The sequence below is a fragment of the Tachyglossus aculeatus genome, chromosome 4 (genome assembly GCF_015852505.1).
Source record: "Tachyglossus aculeatus isolate mTacAcu1 chromosome 4, mTacAcu1.pri, whole genome shotgun sequence".
NCBI classification, from domain to species: domain Eukaryota; kingdom Metazoa; phylum Chordata; class Mammalia; order Monotremata; family Tachyglossidae; genus Tachyglossus; species Tachyglossus aculeatus.
In genome coordinates this window covers 40,133,346-40,146,934 of record NC_052069.1, presented here as the reverse complement: position 1 = coordinate 40,146,934, position 13,589 = coordinate 40,133,346, and the positions used below count along the sequence as shown (strand labels likewise).

The 13,589-nt window shown below is 44.0% G+C and overlaps 1 protein-coding gene across 4 annotated transcripts in view; it reads right to left on the bottom strand.

Annotated features, from left to right (window-relative positions):
• Nucleotides 1–5,230: 5,230 nt before the first annotated feature.
• Nucleotides 5,231–13,589, bottom strand: part of SH3GLB1 (SH3 domain containing GRB2 like, endophilin B1) — a 56,160-nt gene continuing 47,801 nt past the window's right edge. For all 4 annotated transcript variants that reach the window (XM_038745080.1, XM_038745081.1, XM_038745082.1 and 1 more), the window contains 4 exons: nucleotides 10,429–10,518; nucleotides 9,357–9,457; nucleotides 6,961–7,192; nucleotides 5,231–5,723 (listed from right to left, as the gene is read on the bottom strand). In XM_038745080.1, the coding sequence (XP_038601008.1) occupies nucleotides 5,616–5,723; nucleotides 6,961–7,192; nucleotides 9,357–9,457; nucleotides 10,429–10,518 (531 nt within the window). In that variant the 3' untranslated portion in view covers nucleotides 5,231–5,615. The remainder of the gene's footprint in view (nucleotides 5,724–6,960; nucleotides 7,193–9,356; nucleotides 9,458–10,428; nucleotides 10,519–13,589) is intronic.

Here is a 13,589-nt window from a genome sequence, read left to right as displayed (position 1 = left end):
GTGTGCAGAGCACTGTACTAAGCACCTGGGACCGTACACTAAAACAGGCACGTTCCCTGCCCACAATGTACTTACAGTACTGAGGGGGAAAAAGTCATTCTATTATGAATAATTCGACAGCTCACAAGTCCTTAGAGAGGAGACCCAAACTTGTATTCCTTGTCTTGGTTGGACAACATACTTCTCATTCAGTCTCTATATCCTCTTAATAATAATAATAATAATAATAATAATAATAATAATAATAATAATAATAATAATAGCATTTATTACTAAGCACTTGACTGCACCACTCCGTTCAGTCTCTATATCCTCTTAATAATAATAATAATGACATTTATTACTAAGCGCTTGACTGCACCACTCCGTCAGTCCCACAACTCATGGACATATCCAGAATTTACTTGTGTTAATAATAATAATGGCATTTATTAAGTGCTTACTATGTGCAAAGCACTGTTCTAAACGCTGAGGAGGTTACGAGGCAATCAGGTTGTTCCACAGGGGGCCTCACAGTCTTAACAGCAGCACGGCTCAGTGGAAAGAGCACGGGCTTTGGAGTCAGAGGTCATGGGTTCGAATCCCAGCCTTACCTCCAGGGGACCGAGGGATACAGACAGAAAGAGGATAGAGAGCAACCACGCATGCCTTGATGGACAATTTGGAAAAGGACTGAACGCTAAGAAATCCCACCTACACATCACAAACACAATCTCCCCAAATCAACAAGGCCAGTGGAATTAGGATAGTCTTTATGGAGTAATCTGGAACTGGATAACTACACAATAATAGACATAAAAATAATCTTTTTGGATAATAATAATAAAAATGATGGTATTTGTTAAGAGCTAACTCTGTGCCTAGCAGTGTTCTAAGCGCTGGGGTAGATACAGGCTTATCAGGTTGTCCCATGTGGGGCTCACAGTCTTAATCCCCATTTTCCAGATGCAGTAACTGAGGCACAGAGAAGTTAAGTGACTTGCCCAAGGTCACACAGCAGACAAGTGGCAGAGAGGGGATTAGAACCCATGTCCCCTGACTTCCAAGCCCACGCTCTTTCCACTAAGTCACGCTGGATCCTCAATAGTAGGTGGAGCTGGAATTTGCACTAGCTCAGACCACTGACTGCTGCAGGTGGCCTGAGAAAAACAAATTGTGTCAAAACCCACCACTGAATTGACATGTGTATATATCTATAATTTCTATTTATTTATATTGATGCTTGTTTACTTGTTTTGATGTCTATCTCCCCCCTTCTAAACTGTGAGCCTGGAGTGGGCAGGAACTGTCTCTCATTACTGCTGAATTGTACTTTCCAAGTGCTTACTACAGTGCTCTGCACACAGTAAGCACTCAATAAATATGATTGAACGAATGACGTAGTGAAAAACTGTTTGTACCCATTTTATCTTGAACTCTGGGGTGTCCCCTACAGTGACCTCTAAAAAAATAAGGCTAAATAAACATGCCAAGAATGGGAAGATCGGTTAAGGAGATGACACTGAAAATAACGGTGAGGTCAGGCATGAAATTTGAAGGAAAACACGGAAAGAGGCATTTTCAAAGATATTTGATAAAGATAAAGAGTGTGATTTAGGGACTGGCATTGCCTGGGGCTGCCAGTTTTCAATAACAATGATGGTATTTGTTGAGTGTTTACTACCTTCCCCTCTCCAGGCTCCCATCTCCTCCTGCCTTCAAGACACCTCTAATTGGATGTCCTCCAGTCACCTCAAACTTAACATGTCCAAAATTTAGCTCCTTATCTTCCCTCCCAAACTCTGCCCTTTCCCTGACTTTCCCATCACTGTAGGCGGCACAACCATCCTTCCCATCTCACAGGCCCGTAACCTTGGCGTCAACCTTGACCTCGTTCTCTCATTCAACCCACATATCCAATATGTCACCAATTCCTATCGGTCTCACCTTCACAACATCGCTAACATCCGCCCTTTCCTCTCCATCCAAACCGCCATCACGTTATTACAATTCTGAAAACATAAAACATTCACTCAGAAGCTTGAGAAGGCCCTGGGCAGAGAGGCTCAAATCCTTTTAGCTATAAAGGAATAAATGAGGGTGTTTGTACATTTCCAACTGAGTAGTCATTTGATCCCCTAGTGCTAACCTACCATGAGCATGCCTTTCCGCTCAGTCTCCCTAAAAAAGGAATAAAATCCTATTAAACTACTCTGTTCTTGCTCATGGCTTCAGTTCAGTAAGACACAATACTTCTTACCCCCTTAACAGTGTTTACTGTTTGATTCACCATTTCCCTTCACCAGAATTTCTTTCAGGCCTAGTGGTAAGAGCACGGGCTTGGGAGTCAGAGGTCGTGAGTCTAATCCTGGCTCCGCCACTTGTCTGTTGTGTGACTTTGGGCACTCACTTTACTTCTCTGTGCCTCAGTTACCTCATCTGTAAAATGGGGATTAAGATTGTGAGCCCTCCATGGGATAGGGACTGTGTCCAACCTGAGACGGTGAGCCCACTGTTGGATAGGGACCGTCTCTATATGTTGCCAATTTGTACTTCCCAAGCGCTTAGTACAGTGCTCTGTACACAGTAAGCACTCAATAAATACGACTGAATGAATGAATCCACCCCAGTGCTTAGTACAATGCTTTGCACATAAGCGCTTAAATACATAATGATAATTATCATTCATTCAATTATATGTCTTGAGCACTTACTGTGTGCAGAGCACTGTATTTAGCTCGTGGGAGAGTACATTGCAACAATACACAGACATTTTCTGCCCACAATGAGTTTACAATCTAGAGGAGACAAATGTTAATAAATTACAGATATGTACATAAGTGCTGTGGGGCTGATGGAGGGGGGGGATGAACAAACAGAGCACGTCAGGGTGATGCAGAAGGGAGTGGGAGAAGAGGAAAGGGGGATTTAGGGAAGGTCTCTTGGAGGAGATGTGCCTTCAAAAAGGCTTTGAAGAGGGCAGGGGGTTGGGGGAAGTTGTAATAGAGGAGGGAGGGCGTTCCAGGCCAGTAGCTGGACTTGGGCTAGGGGTTGGGGGTGAGACAGGAGAGACTGAGGCAGTGCGAATGTTAGCACTAGAGGAGCAAAGTGTGTGGGCTGGGTTGTAGGAGAGTAGAGATGTGAGGTAGGAGAGGGCGAGGTGATGGAGAGCTTTAAAGTCAATGGTGAGGAGCTTTTGTTTGATGCAGAGGTGGACAGGCAGCCACTGGAGATTTTTGAGGAGGGGGGTGACATGTCCCGAACATTTCTGTAGAAAGATAATCTGGGCAGCAGAGTGAGGTATGAGCTAGAGTGGGGAGAAGCAGGAGGTTGGGAGGTCAGAAAGGAGGCTGATGCAGTAATCTAGGTGGGATAGGATGAATGACTGTACTCACATGGTAGCGGCTTGGATGGAGAGGAAAGAGTAGATTTTAGCGATGTTGTGAAGGTGGGACTGATGGGATTTAGCAATGGATTGAATATGTGGGTTGAATGACAGAAAGGAGGCAAGGATAACACCAAGGCTATAGGCTTGTGAGACAGGAAGGGTGGTGGTGCCGTCTACAGTGATGGGAAAGTTAGGGGGAGGGCAGGGTTTGGGTGGGAAGGTAAGGAATTCTCTTTTGGACATGTTAAGCTTGAGGTGACAGGAGAACATCCAAGTAGAGATGTCTTGAAGGCAAGAGGAAATGCAAGACTGGAGAGAGGGAAAGAGATCAGGGCTGGAGACGTAGATTTGGGTATCATCCTCAAAGAGGTAGTAGTTGAAGCCACGGGAGCGAGTGAGTTCTCCGAGGGAGTGGGTGTAGGTGGAGAATAGAAGGAGACCCAGAAATGAACCTTGAGGGACCCTCACAGTTAGGGGACGAAGGAGCCCGTGAAGGAGACTGGGAATGAACAGCCAGAGAGATAAAAGGAGAACCAGGAGAGGACAGACTCAGTGAAGCCAACGTTGGATAGCGTTTCCAGGAGAAGGGGGTGGTCAACAGTGTCTAAGGCAGCTGAGAGGTCGAGGGGGATTAGGATGGAGTAGAGGTCATTGGATTTCATAAGATTTATGTACGAACCAGCAAAAGCAGCATGGCCTAGTGGAAAGAGCAGGAGCCTGGGAGTCAGAGAACCTGGATTCTAAATCCAGATCTGCCACTTGTCTGTTATGTGATCTTGGGCGAGCCACTTCACTTCTCTGGGCCACAGTTTCCTCAATTGTAAAATGGGGATTGAATACTTGTCCTCTCTCTTACTAACACTATGAGCCCCAATGGGACAGAGACTGTGTCCAACCTAATTAACTTGTACCTACTCCAGTTATTAGAACACACATATTAAGCTCTTAAAAACCATAAAAAATGCTAAAGGAGCCTTAAGAACAAACATTCTGCTACTGTAAAATTCTAGAGCACTCATGTTTGAGATGCATTGTCTATAGTATAATTTGTCTTAAGTACTTTGAAATTATTTCTATTCTGTACACCTGTTTAGTGTAGATTCTTTCAGAGATGCTACAGGGGCTATTAGTATTGCTTACCTGTCAATCAATCATATTTATTGAGCACTTTGTGCATGGCACATATTTGTGAGAGTACAAAAGAGTTGGCAAACAATCTCTGCCCTTAGAAAGATCTTGGAGCTTGGGAGAGAAGTTGGGGGAAGACAGACACTAAAATAAATGATAGGAGGAAGGAATAGAGATAACGTGCATAAGTGCAATGGGGGAGATGTGAGCACTCAAATAAGTTACAGGGAAGTGTGGAAGTGGGGAGATACAGGATGGGCAATGTGAGAAATTAATTAAGGAAAGCCTTCTGGAGAGGATGAAATTACAGCAGGGTTTTGAGGTTGAGGGGACTAGTGGTCTGGTGGCTGTCAAGATATAGATTAATATCCTTAAATAACAGTTCTGATCATTCCTTCAGCTTCTTTGTTGCTTTACTTTGGGTTAGGAGAATTACAAAGGGCAGATTTTCTTAGGTCATTTATTTTTTGTGGGGGAAGGGTTGGAAATAACAGGAAACCTGATTTCCAACTGTTAATGAAAGCTTTGGGAATTTGGCAGGGGAGACAGATGTGCCAGTTTTGAGACGTGCAAACGTTCATGATATCAGTCTTATTTTTACCTCTGTTATGCCAGTTGCCAGGAGTAAGGTTATAGAGTGTGGTTTTTGCTGAGGGTTAAAATCTCTACGATGGCTTGCTGTTCAGTCGATTTTTTGGGTTATTCATCCTATCAAGTAAATAAGTACAGTCAACCTTGCATTGTCAATTCACAATAAATTTATTTTACATAAAGGAAGAAGCTTGCCATTAATGAAAAGTTCAGTAGAAAACAGTTCTCCTGCTTTCGATCTAGGTTATTCAAAAGTAGAAGCCACTTGTTAGTGAAAACTTCAGTAGAAACAGAGAATCCTGGGGAAAAAAAACCCAATCCTTGGCACAAAGTAAAAAGCTCTTAACACAAACTTGTAACGAAATATTTACCATGCAATATTTTAGGCAGAAAAAGCCAGTTTCTGATGGCTGGTATTCATTCTCTGTCTCTTAAGACATTTAAGTGGAAGACACGAATCTGCCTTATGTAAAGTTACTCGTATATAAATATGGTATCATAACTGGTAGTCTTTCAAAAGGCCACCGATTTAGTTTAGCAGTTCTAAATAAGTAATTGGCACTTTGCCCTTTTGATTTCCCCTTTCACCCATCAGCCAGTCTGAATCCATGCCGCTGATGCTGTACACTGTTATCACCTAAAAATAAAGAGACCATTTTAGTGGGGTATTTCATTCCACCAAGAAAGCATGTTCTATATAAAGCACATTACCCTTGCTTGCCCAGACTACAAAATCATGAACACATACTTGGAACTTTTTTCTGAGGCCTTTCCAAGTGAGTTTACATTGAAACCAATGAAGTAAGAAACATGTATTTATAATAAGACACAAGATTTGGGTTCCAGATCTCCCCAAAGGGAAGATACTTTGCTTTCAGGACCTCTTGTGATACCCCGTTTTACCAGAAAGGAGATGAAAGCAAAAGTAAACCAGCCAGCTGATCCTCCATAATCACTGATGAGGAGTTTTCCCAGAAGTGCAAAGCTAATGAGTTCGCAAGTCCTAAAGGCTTCACTTCGCTTTTTATAACAGTACTCCTTACCATCAGTGTATGCTCCTTGGGGCGACCAGGGGTCCTCACTTCCACAGGCTGGACCCCAGGAGGGTGATGCCGCTAGCTTCTCCCTTATGGCTTTTTAGGGGAGGTCAAAGCTGGCCTGCACACCCACTAGCATTGGAAAAGGCCCAGAGTTGGAGTTAAAAGTGGCGGCTCTTGCCTCTGCTGGCAGGAGGAAAAGCCAGCGATTGTGTCTAGGCCTCGCGGAGTGGCTGGAGATTGGGTGGGAGGGGGGCTTGTGGAGAGGACTTGGCCCTAACCACCGAGGTGGCCTGGAGATGGCTTCACACTGGGTGAGGAAGGGGGTTAAGATTCGGGAGGTGAGACTGCCCCTGGGGGAAATCGCACAGCCACTTTTACAGCTTGATTTGGCAAGCCACTTAACTTCTCTGTGCCTCAGTTACCTCATCTGTAAAATGGGGATTAAGACTGTGAGCCCCAAGTGGGGCGACCTGATCACCTTGTATCCCCCCAGTGCTTTGCAAATAGTAAGTGCTTAACAAATACTACCATTATTATTATTATTATTATTTGGGCTGTTCCTGGCAGCGGCCACAGCACACGCCCAGCAGCACCCAGCTGGTGAATCCAGGCCTGAGATCGAGGGCCTCGTGTGAACCAGTGGTGCAGGCTGCCATGACGGTTCAGGTAGTGGGGAGGCTCGCGCTCTACCCCAGGCCGGACCATGGGGGTGGAAGTGGAGAAGGAGGTGCTCCCCCTTTCCTACCTTTCGCCCCCTTCATTCCCTCTTTTCCTCCCTCCTCAGAGCCCTGCCTCCATATTCACAAGTGAGATGTTGGCAGCCCCGTGCCTTACCTCATCTGCAAGAAGTGATAATTCGCTACTGTTCGCGGCGTCGTAATCGTACAGAACCCGGGCCTTCCTGCTGCCGCTGGCTTCCTTCAAGTCACTGAAACCTGGAGCGGTTATCGAGCTGCTTGATGAAGGCAGTGAGGCAGAGGTGGAAGCCACGGATGGGGAAGCAGAAACAGGCGGCACAGTGATGGTGGAGGACTGATTGTTATTGGAGAGGAAGGCAGTTGGAAAGCTGTTGAAAAAGCAAATACCAAAATGGCAAATAATTATGACCCAGTTTATCTTTGGTGGAATTCATTCATTCATTCATTCAATCGTATTTATTGAGCGCTTACTATGTGCAGAGCACTGTACTAAGTGCTTGGGAAGTACAAGTTGGCAACATATAGAGACAGTCCCTACCCAACAGTGGGCTCACAGTCTAGAAATTCTATTTATTTTGTCGTGAAACTATGTACATCTTCCATTTCCAGTCAGTCTGAACTTTCAAAAAGGGTATAAAAAATATCTCTACGTAGGTTCGTCCTTGTTTACAAGTAGAAAAACCCATTTATTTTCCAAATGGATTAAATGAGTATGTAAAATTTGCATTTCATCCCCCACTAAACAGAAGCAGTTAATCTCTAAATCAAAGTAATCACAAACATTCTGAAAGTAAGAGAATCTTGAAAAACTATTTTGTGAGACACGCCTTGCCCTTCTGCCTTCTGTGGGGACTATATTCCCTCGAAAATCATCAGTGATATTAATTGAATGTTTACTGTGTGTTTACTAATTCTCTGGAGAATTAGTCATCCCCCAGGCCTGGAATGCCCTCCCTCTGCCCATCCGCCAAGCTAGCTTTCTTCCTCCTTTCAAGGCCCTACTGAGAGCTCACCTACTCCAGGAGGCCTTCCCAGACTGAGCCCTTTCCTTCCTCTCCCCCTCTCTATCCCCCCCATCTTACCTCCTTCCCTTCCCCACAGCACCTGTATATATGTATATGTTTGTACATATTTATTACTCTATTTATTTCACTTGTACATATCTATTCTATTTATTTTATTTTGTTAGTATGTTTGGTTTTGTTCTCTGTCTCCCCCTTTAAGACTGTGAGCCCACTGTTGGGTAGGGACTGTCTCTATATGTTGCCAATTTGTACTTCCCAAGTGCTTAGTACAGTGCTCTGCACACAGTAAGCGCTCAATAAATACGATTGATGATGATGATGATGAAGACACTAATGCTAGGAAAAGTCCAGGGAAAATGTGGAAGAGAAAGACCAGCAGCTAGATGGCTAGAGATCCTAACAACGATAACAGAAGAACCAGAAAGGTTGTGGATTATGGCAGAGGACAGGGAGTTCTGGAGAAAGTATATACAGGGAGTTGCTATGAATCGGAAATGACTCGACGGAACATAACAATAATAATAATTACTGTGCGCAGAGCATGGTACTAAGTGCTGGGGAGGAAGTACCATAGAGCAAGTAGACATGATCCCTTATAACATGATCCCCCACCCCCTCAATCCCTTCCTTGAAAATATGATTTTAATGGTTAACACTGTCTCATCCTGACCTACCTGCGTCACTCTGGAATCAATTCTCTCATCTCCTTGAACCCCTTGCACCATAAAAATCAGAACTCTGTTGGCCTAGAGCTCCACCTATGCTTTAGATGGCAATAAGCAATTCCAAATCTTTCTGAAGACAGAGCTTATTAAAAAAAAACCCACAACAAATGGAGTTGTTCTCATTGAAGCTGGAAATAGAGTTCAGCGAATATCTGACTTCGATTATGAATTTTTATTTGGATTTTCATATTCAATGATTTGGCTATTTCATTCTGATATAATTGAACAGCATGAGGCATCCTTCCACTCCCACTGTTCACCCGTAATTTCGGTCCTTCTCCCTCATTAGGAGGTGCTCGAGTTCCTAGAGGGCAAGGGGGATTGGTTCTGTTTTGGTTTGGACTTTGCAAAGACTTGAAAGTCGTCGGCTGATTCAACAGAGCATCTGGGCACCACAATGGCAAGAAGGGTGTGAGTGAAACGTTTCAATCAACTCTCCCCTTCACTCCTATTATCGGCTCAAGTGCAGCCTTGTTTCCTTTGCCCAGGGTTTTGCTTTTATGGTATTTGTTAAGCACCTATTACGTGATAAGCACTGTTCTAAGTACTGGGCTAGATATAAGTTTACCTGGTTGGACGCGGTCCCTGCACTACGTGGGACTCACAATCTAAGTAGGATTTAATCTCCATTTTACATTTGAGGAAACTGAGGCATAGAGAAGTTAAGTGACTTGCCCAAGGTCACCCAGCAAGCAACTGGGGGAGGCAGGAGAACCCAGGTCCTCTGACTCCCAGGCCGGTTGCTCTTTCCACATTGGGCCACGCTGCTCCTGAAGACCTACCTCCCAAGCTGTTTCTGGAGGTCCAACATGTACTGGTAGCATTGTGCGTAATACGTCATCTGTGCTTCTACAAAGTCATTCAGACAGCGGAGGTGATGAGCCTGAAACAGAGAGTGAGCTTGAAAGCTGAGAGTGAAAAGACCACAGGGATCCAGCTGAGGGGTCACTGAGCATCTACACGAAGCTCAACCAAGTCTTGGTAAATGAGTGACCTGGAGTTGTAAACCTAGCATTTTGGTGGCCCAGACAAACCGGCATTCCACAGCTCGAAGGGGAGAAAGAACGTGGAGGGAAGGGGGTTGTATAAGGAGCAGAGTAACAACAATGATAAGAACAACTGACAATCAATCAGCGCTTAGAACAGTGCTTTGCACATAGTAAGTGCTTAATAAATGCCATCATTATTATTATTAATCAATCAATGGTATTGAGCTCGTACTACGTGCAGAGCACAGTACTAAGGGCTTGGGAGAGTACATTACCACAGAATTAGCAGACACGTTCCCCACCCATAGTGTGGGTCCCTGAAATGCTTCCTTTTCTGTCAGTGCCTGTAGGCTGATGGAGAACAGCACGAAGGAAGGGGGTTTATGATACCACAAGTGCAGCCACTACGGCCACCCAAGAATGCACTGGATGCATAGGTTACCCTGCGCCGACACATCCTGACCACTTAAGGGCCATTGCTGGAAGAATCAGTCAGTCAATTGCACTGACCGAGCGCCTACTGTGTGCAGAGCACTGCACTAAGCACTTGGGAGAGTACACTGCAACAATAAACAGCCACATTCTATGTGCCAAGCACTGTACTAACCACTGGAGTCAATACAAGATTATCTGCTGCACCGGCAGTTCCACTAAACCTCCCCTTCCTGGGAAAGAATCCAGAGGACTTTGGTTCTGAGGTCAGTGTCCTGGACTTGATCTGGTTATGATTTAAGGAGCAGGTCTGTTAGAGCAGTAAGAACCTCAGGCTTCAATTCTCAGAGATGGAACCAGCGAAAATAATCTCCTGAATATGAGAGGTACATGTTCAAAAGAGAAAAGCCTTTTCCAAGGGTCAAATACTCACGTGGGTGCTGCTGATTCCTTCCAACAGGAGTCTGGTTATCTCTGCTTGACGGTCAAATTCACTCTGGGTTATTCTTAATTCCTGTTCAGACTTAAAGGAGAAGTTATTTTCAGGACTCTCACATACCAATGGGTCACTTAAACCTAGTCTTCCCTCATCTGGGTTTTCTTCACAATCCATTTGGTTTTAAATCCCACATAGTGCTCAAATTTTATCTGATGATCATCAGAGCCAAGTGAAGATCATGGGGGAATAAACTGATGAAATGAACTGCTCAAAGCTTGGGGAAGATTGGCACACGGTTTTAAAAACCAATAATCATCAGATTATCCACAGAACATGAAAAGACACTAGGAGAAAAATCTCTAGCAATAATATTTTCAGAACTGCAGCACTTTGGCAAAAACCTGCACATTCCTGAAAAATCTTTAAGTCACTCAGCTTTCAGAGTGAGCAAATATTTCAATAGGCTTTTAGGCATGACTTTACAAACGAGTTAAATTGCCAACCTAAGGTAAATTTCAAAAAGGGTACGGTTGGCTGACATAACACACCTGAATATACTTAAATGACCCAGGTTGACTGCTAGTTTAGCATCCTACAGTATCTTCAAGCTCTTCTCTCAAAAGACTTCTTTCTCTGGGATTCTGAAATTTTTCTGTGCTGGAATCTACCGGTTAATAGCTGGTTTTTAAAACTGTTCAATCTATCCACAAATTGTTCTGTTTATTTTTGAGTCTAACAGACTTAAGGCCAACTCAGCTTTCCATAGTGATTTGGGATGTTGTTGTATAAGACTAACTGCAATTCTGAGATAACACCACCTCTTTTTTTTTTTTGGACTACGAGTTACAAACCTTTAACCAGAGCTGCTAGCACAGTGTTGTTCATATGTACAATGAACAGTCCAAGCTTTGTTTTGGCCAGTTTATATATTTCCTTTCCCCTCCTTCCATAAGGGCTAGAGGAAGGGAAAGGATGATGAAAAACCAACAGGATTTAAAGGAGCATGGCTTAGTGGAAAGAGCACACGTTTGGGAGTCAAAGGTCATGGGTTCTAATCCCGGCTCCGCTACTTGTCTGCTGTGTGATTTGGGCAAGTCACTTAACTTCTCTGTGCCTCAGTTACCTCATCTGGAAAATGGGGATTAATACTGTGAGCCTCACGTGGGACAACCTGATAACCTTGTATTTACCCTGGTGCTTAGAACAGTGCTTGGCACATAGTAAGCACGTGGCTTAGTGGAAAGAGCCCGGGCTTGGGAGTCAGAGGTCATGGGTTCTAATCCCGACTCCACCACTTGTCAGCAGTGTGACTTTGGGCAAGTCACAACTTCCCTGGGCCTCAGTTACCTCAGCTGTAAAATGGGGATTGAGACTGTGAGCCCCATGTGGGACAACCTGATCACATTGTACACACCCAAGCACTTAAAACAGTGCTTTGCACATTGTAAGCACTTTAAAAATACCATCATTATTATTATTAACAAATACTATTATTATTATTGTTATTATTATTATCAATTGCCCAGTGGAAACTGCTGCTTGCTCTGGGATAAGAGCAAAATAAATGGCTTGATTGTAATGAAAAGAGAAACCACACACTGCCTCTTCCTCCTTTCATCCCCTCAGTTCACTCTGGTGAGGGTGATAGTGAACAGTGAAATGGCTAGTCAGAGATCAAGGAGGCTGAGATGTAAAGACAGAGAAATATTCCGTGCCCAAACTCTAGCCTAGTCGAAAAAGAGAATGCGAAGTGTTAGTATTTTACACTGGTTTGAGATTTCTGGGGGTGCATTTTCTCCTAACTAAAAAAAAAGAGTCATTGAGTGCACAGCCTTCAGTGAGTGCTGAAATACTTGAAGATGATGACAATGTCGTGAGAAGAGCACAGTCCCCAGGGCTTCAAGAGAAGCAGTGTGACCTGTATATATGTATATATGGTTGTACATATTTATTACTCTATTTATTTATTTATTTTACTGGTACATTTCTTTCCTATTTATTTTATTTTGTTGGTATGTTTGGTTCTGTTCTCTGTCTCCCCCTTTCAGACTGTGAGCCCACTGTTGGGTAGGGACTGTCTCTATGTGTTGCCAATTTGTACTTCCCAAGCGCTTAGTACAGTGCTCTGCACATAGTAAGCGCTCAATAAATACGATTGATTGATTGATTGATTGATTGATAGTGGAAAGACAGGCCTGGGAGTCAGAGGACCTGGGTTCTAATCCTGGCTCCATTACTTCTCAGCTGTGTGACTTTGGGCAAATCACTTCACTTCTCTGTGCCTCAGTTACCTCATCTGTAAAATGGGGATTAAGACTGAAGGCCCTATGTGGGATGGGGACTGTGTCCAACCCAATTATTATTTTTTATCTACCCCAGCACTTAGTACCTTAGTACGTTGCCTGGCACAAAATAGGTACATAAATACCACTTAAAAAGAAAAGAGCAGGGTTTGATCAGTTCCTAGGGAGATGGCAAACTAGTTGCTTGTCCATTTTCTCCGTGTTTGTGGGCCCGAGGAAATTTCTCCAAATTGAGATTCAAGTCAGCTCAAGAGTAGTTTGAGGAATCTTTGGGATTTGTCCCCCACGAGCTCATGGCGGGGGGGGGGGAGGGTGTTGAGGAGCAGTTCTAAACACATTAAATTAACTCATGAGAAACTTTCCTTTATATGCTCAACTTGGAGCAGGTGGGCTTCAGTTTTGTTGGACCTTCCAGGCCCATATAGGGGTCTGGGTCAGAAGTATATAGGCACAGAAGCCCAGACTGAAGCAGAGTTCTCAGACCACCTTTTCCCTTCCCACCCTCCAACCCCCGGGGGGCTGGGATTCAGTCAAATGATGCTCAGGTTCTCTCATTCACAGAAGTGGACACCCTCTCCTCAACCAGGAGAGCACAAGATTGAGCCTTGATTCTGACTAAACTCAGCAAAACTAAGCCCTTTATAAAAGGGGGGAAATATATGGTTCCTCTTTCCTTGCTAAAGTGCCAGGAATAAATGGCCAATCATCCAAGTTTTAATGGGATGTCAGTACACTGAATGGAGGAAAGGGGATTTGGTTCAGCATTCTCCTCAACCAACATTTAGGGAGAAAGTGAAGGCCGGTGAATCAATTTAGTGTTACTTTTGCATCATTTTAGATTATCTGTCCAAG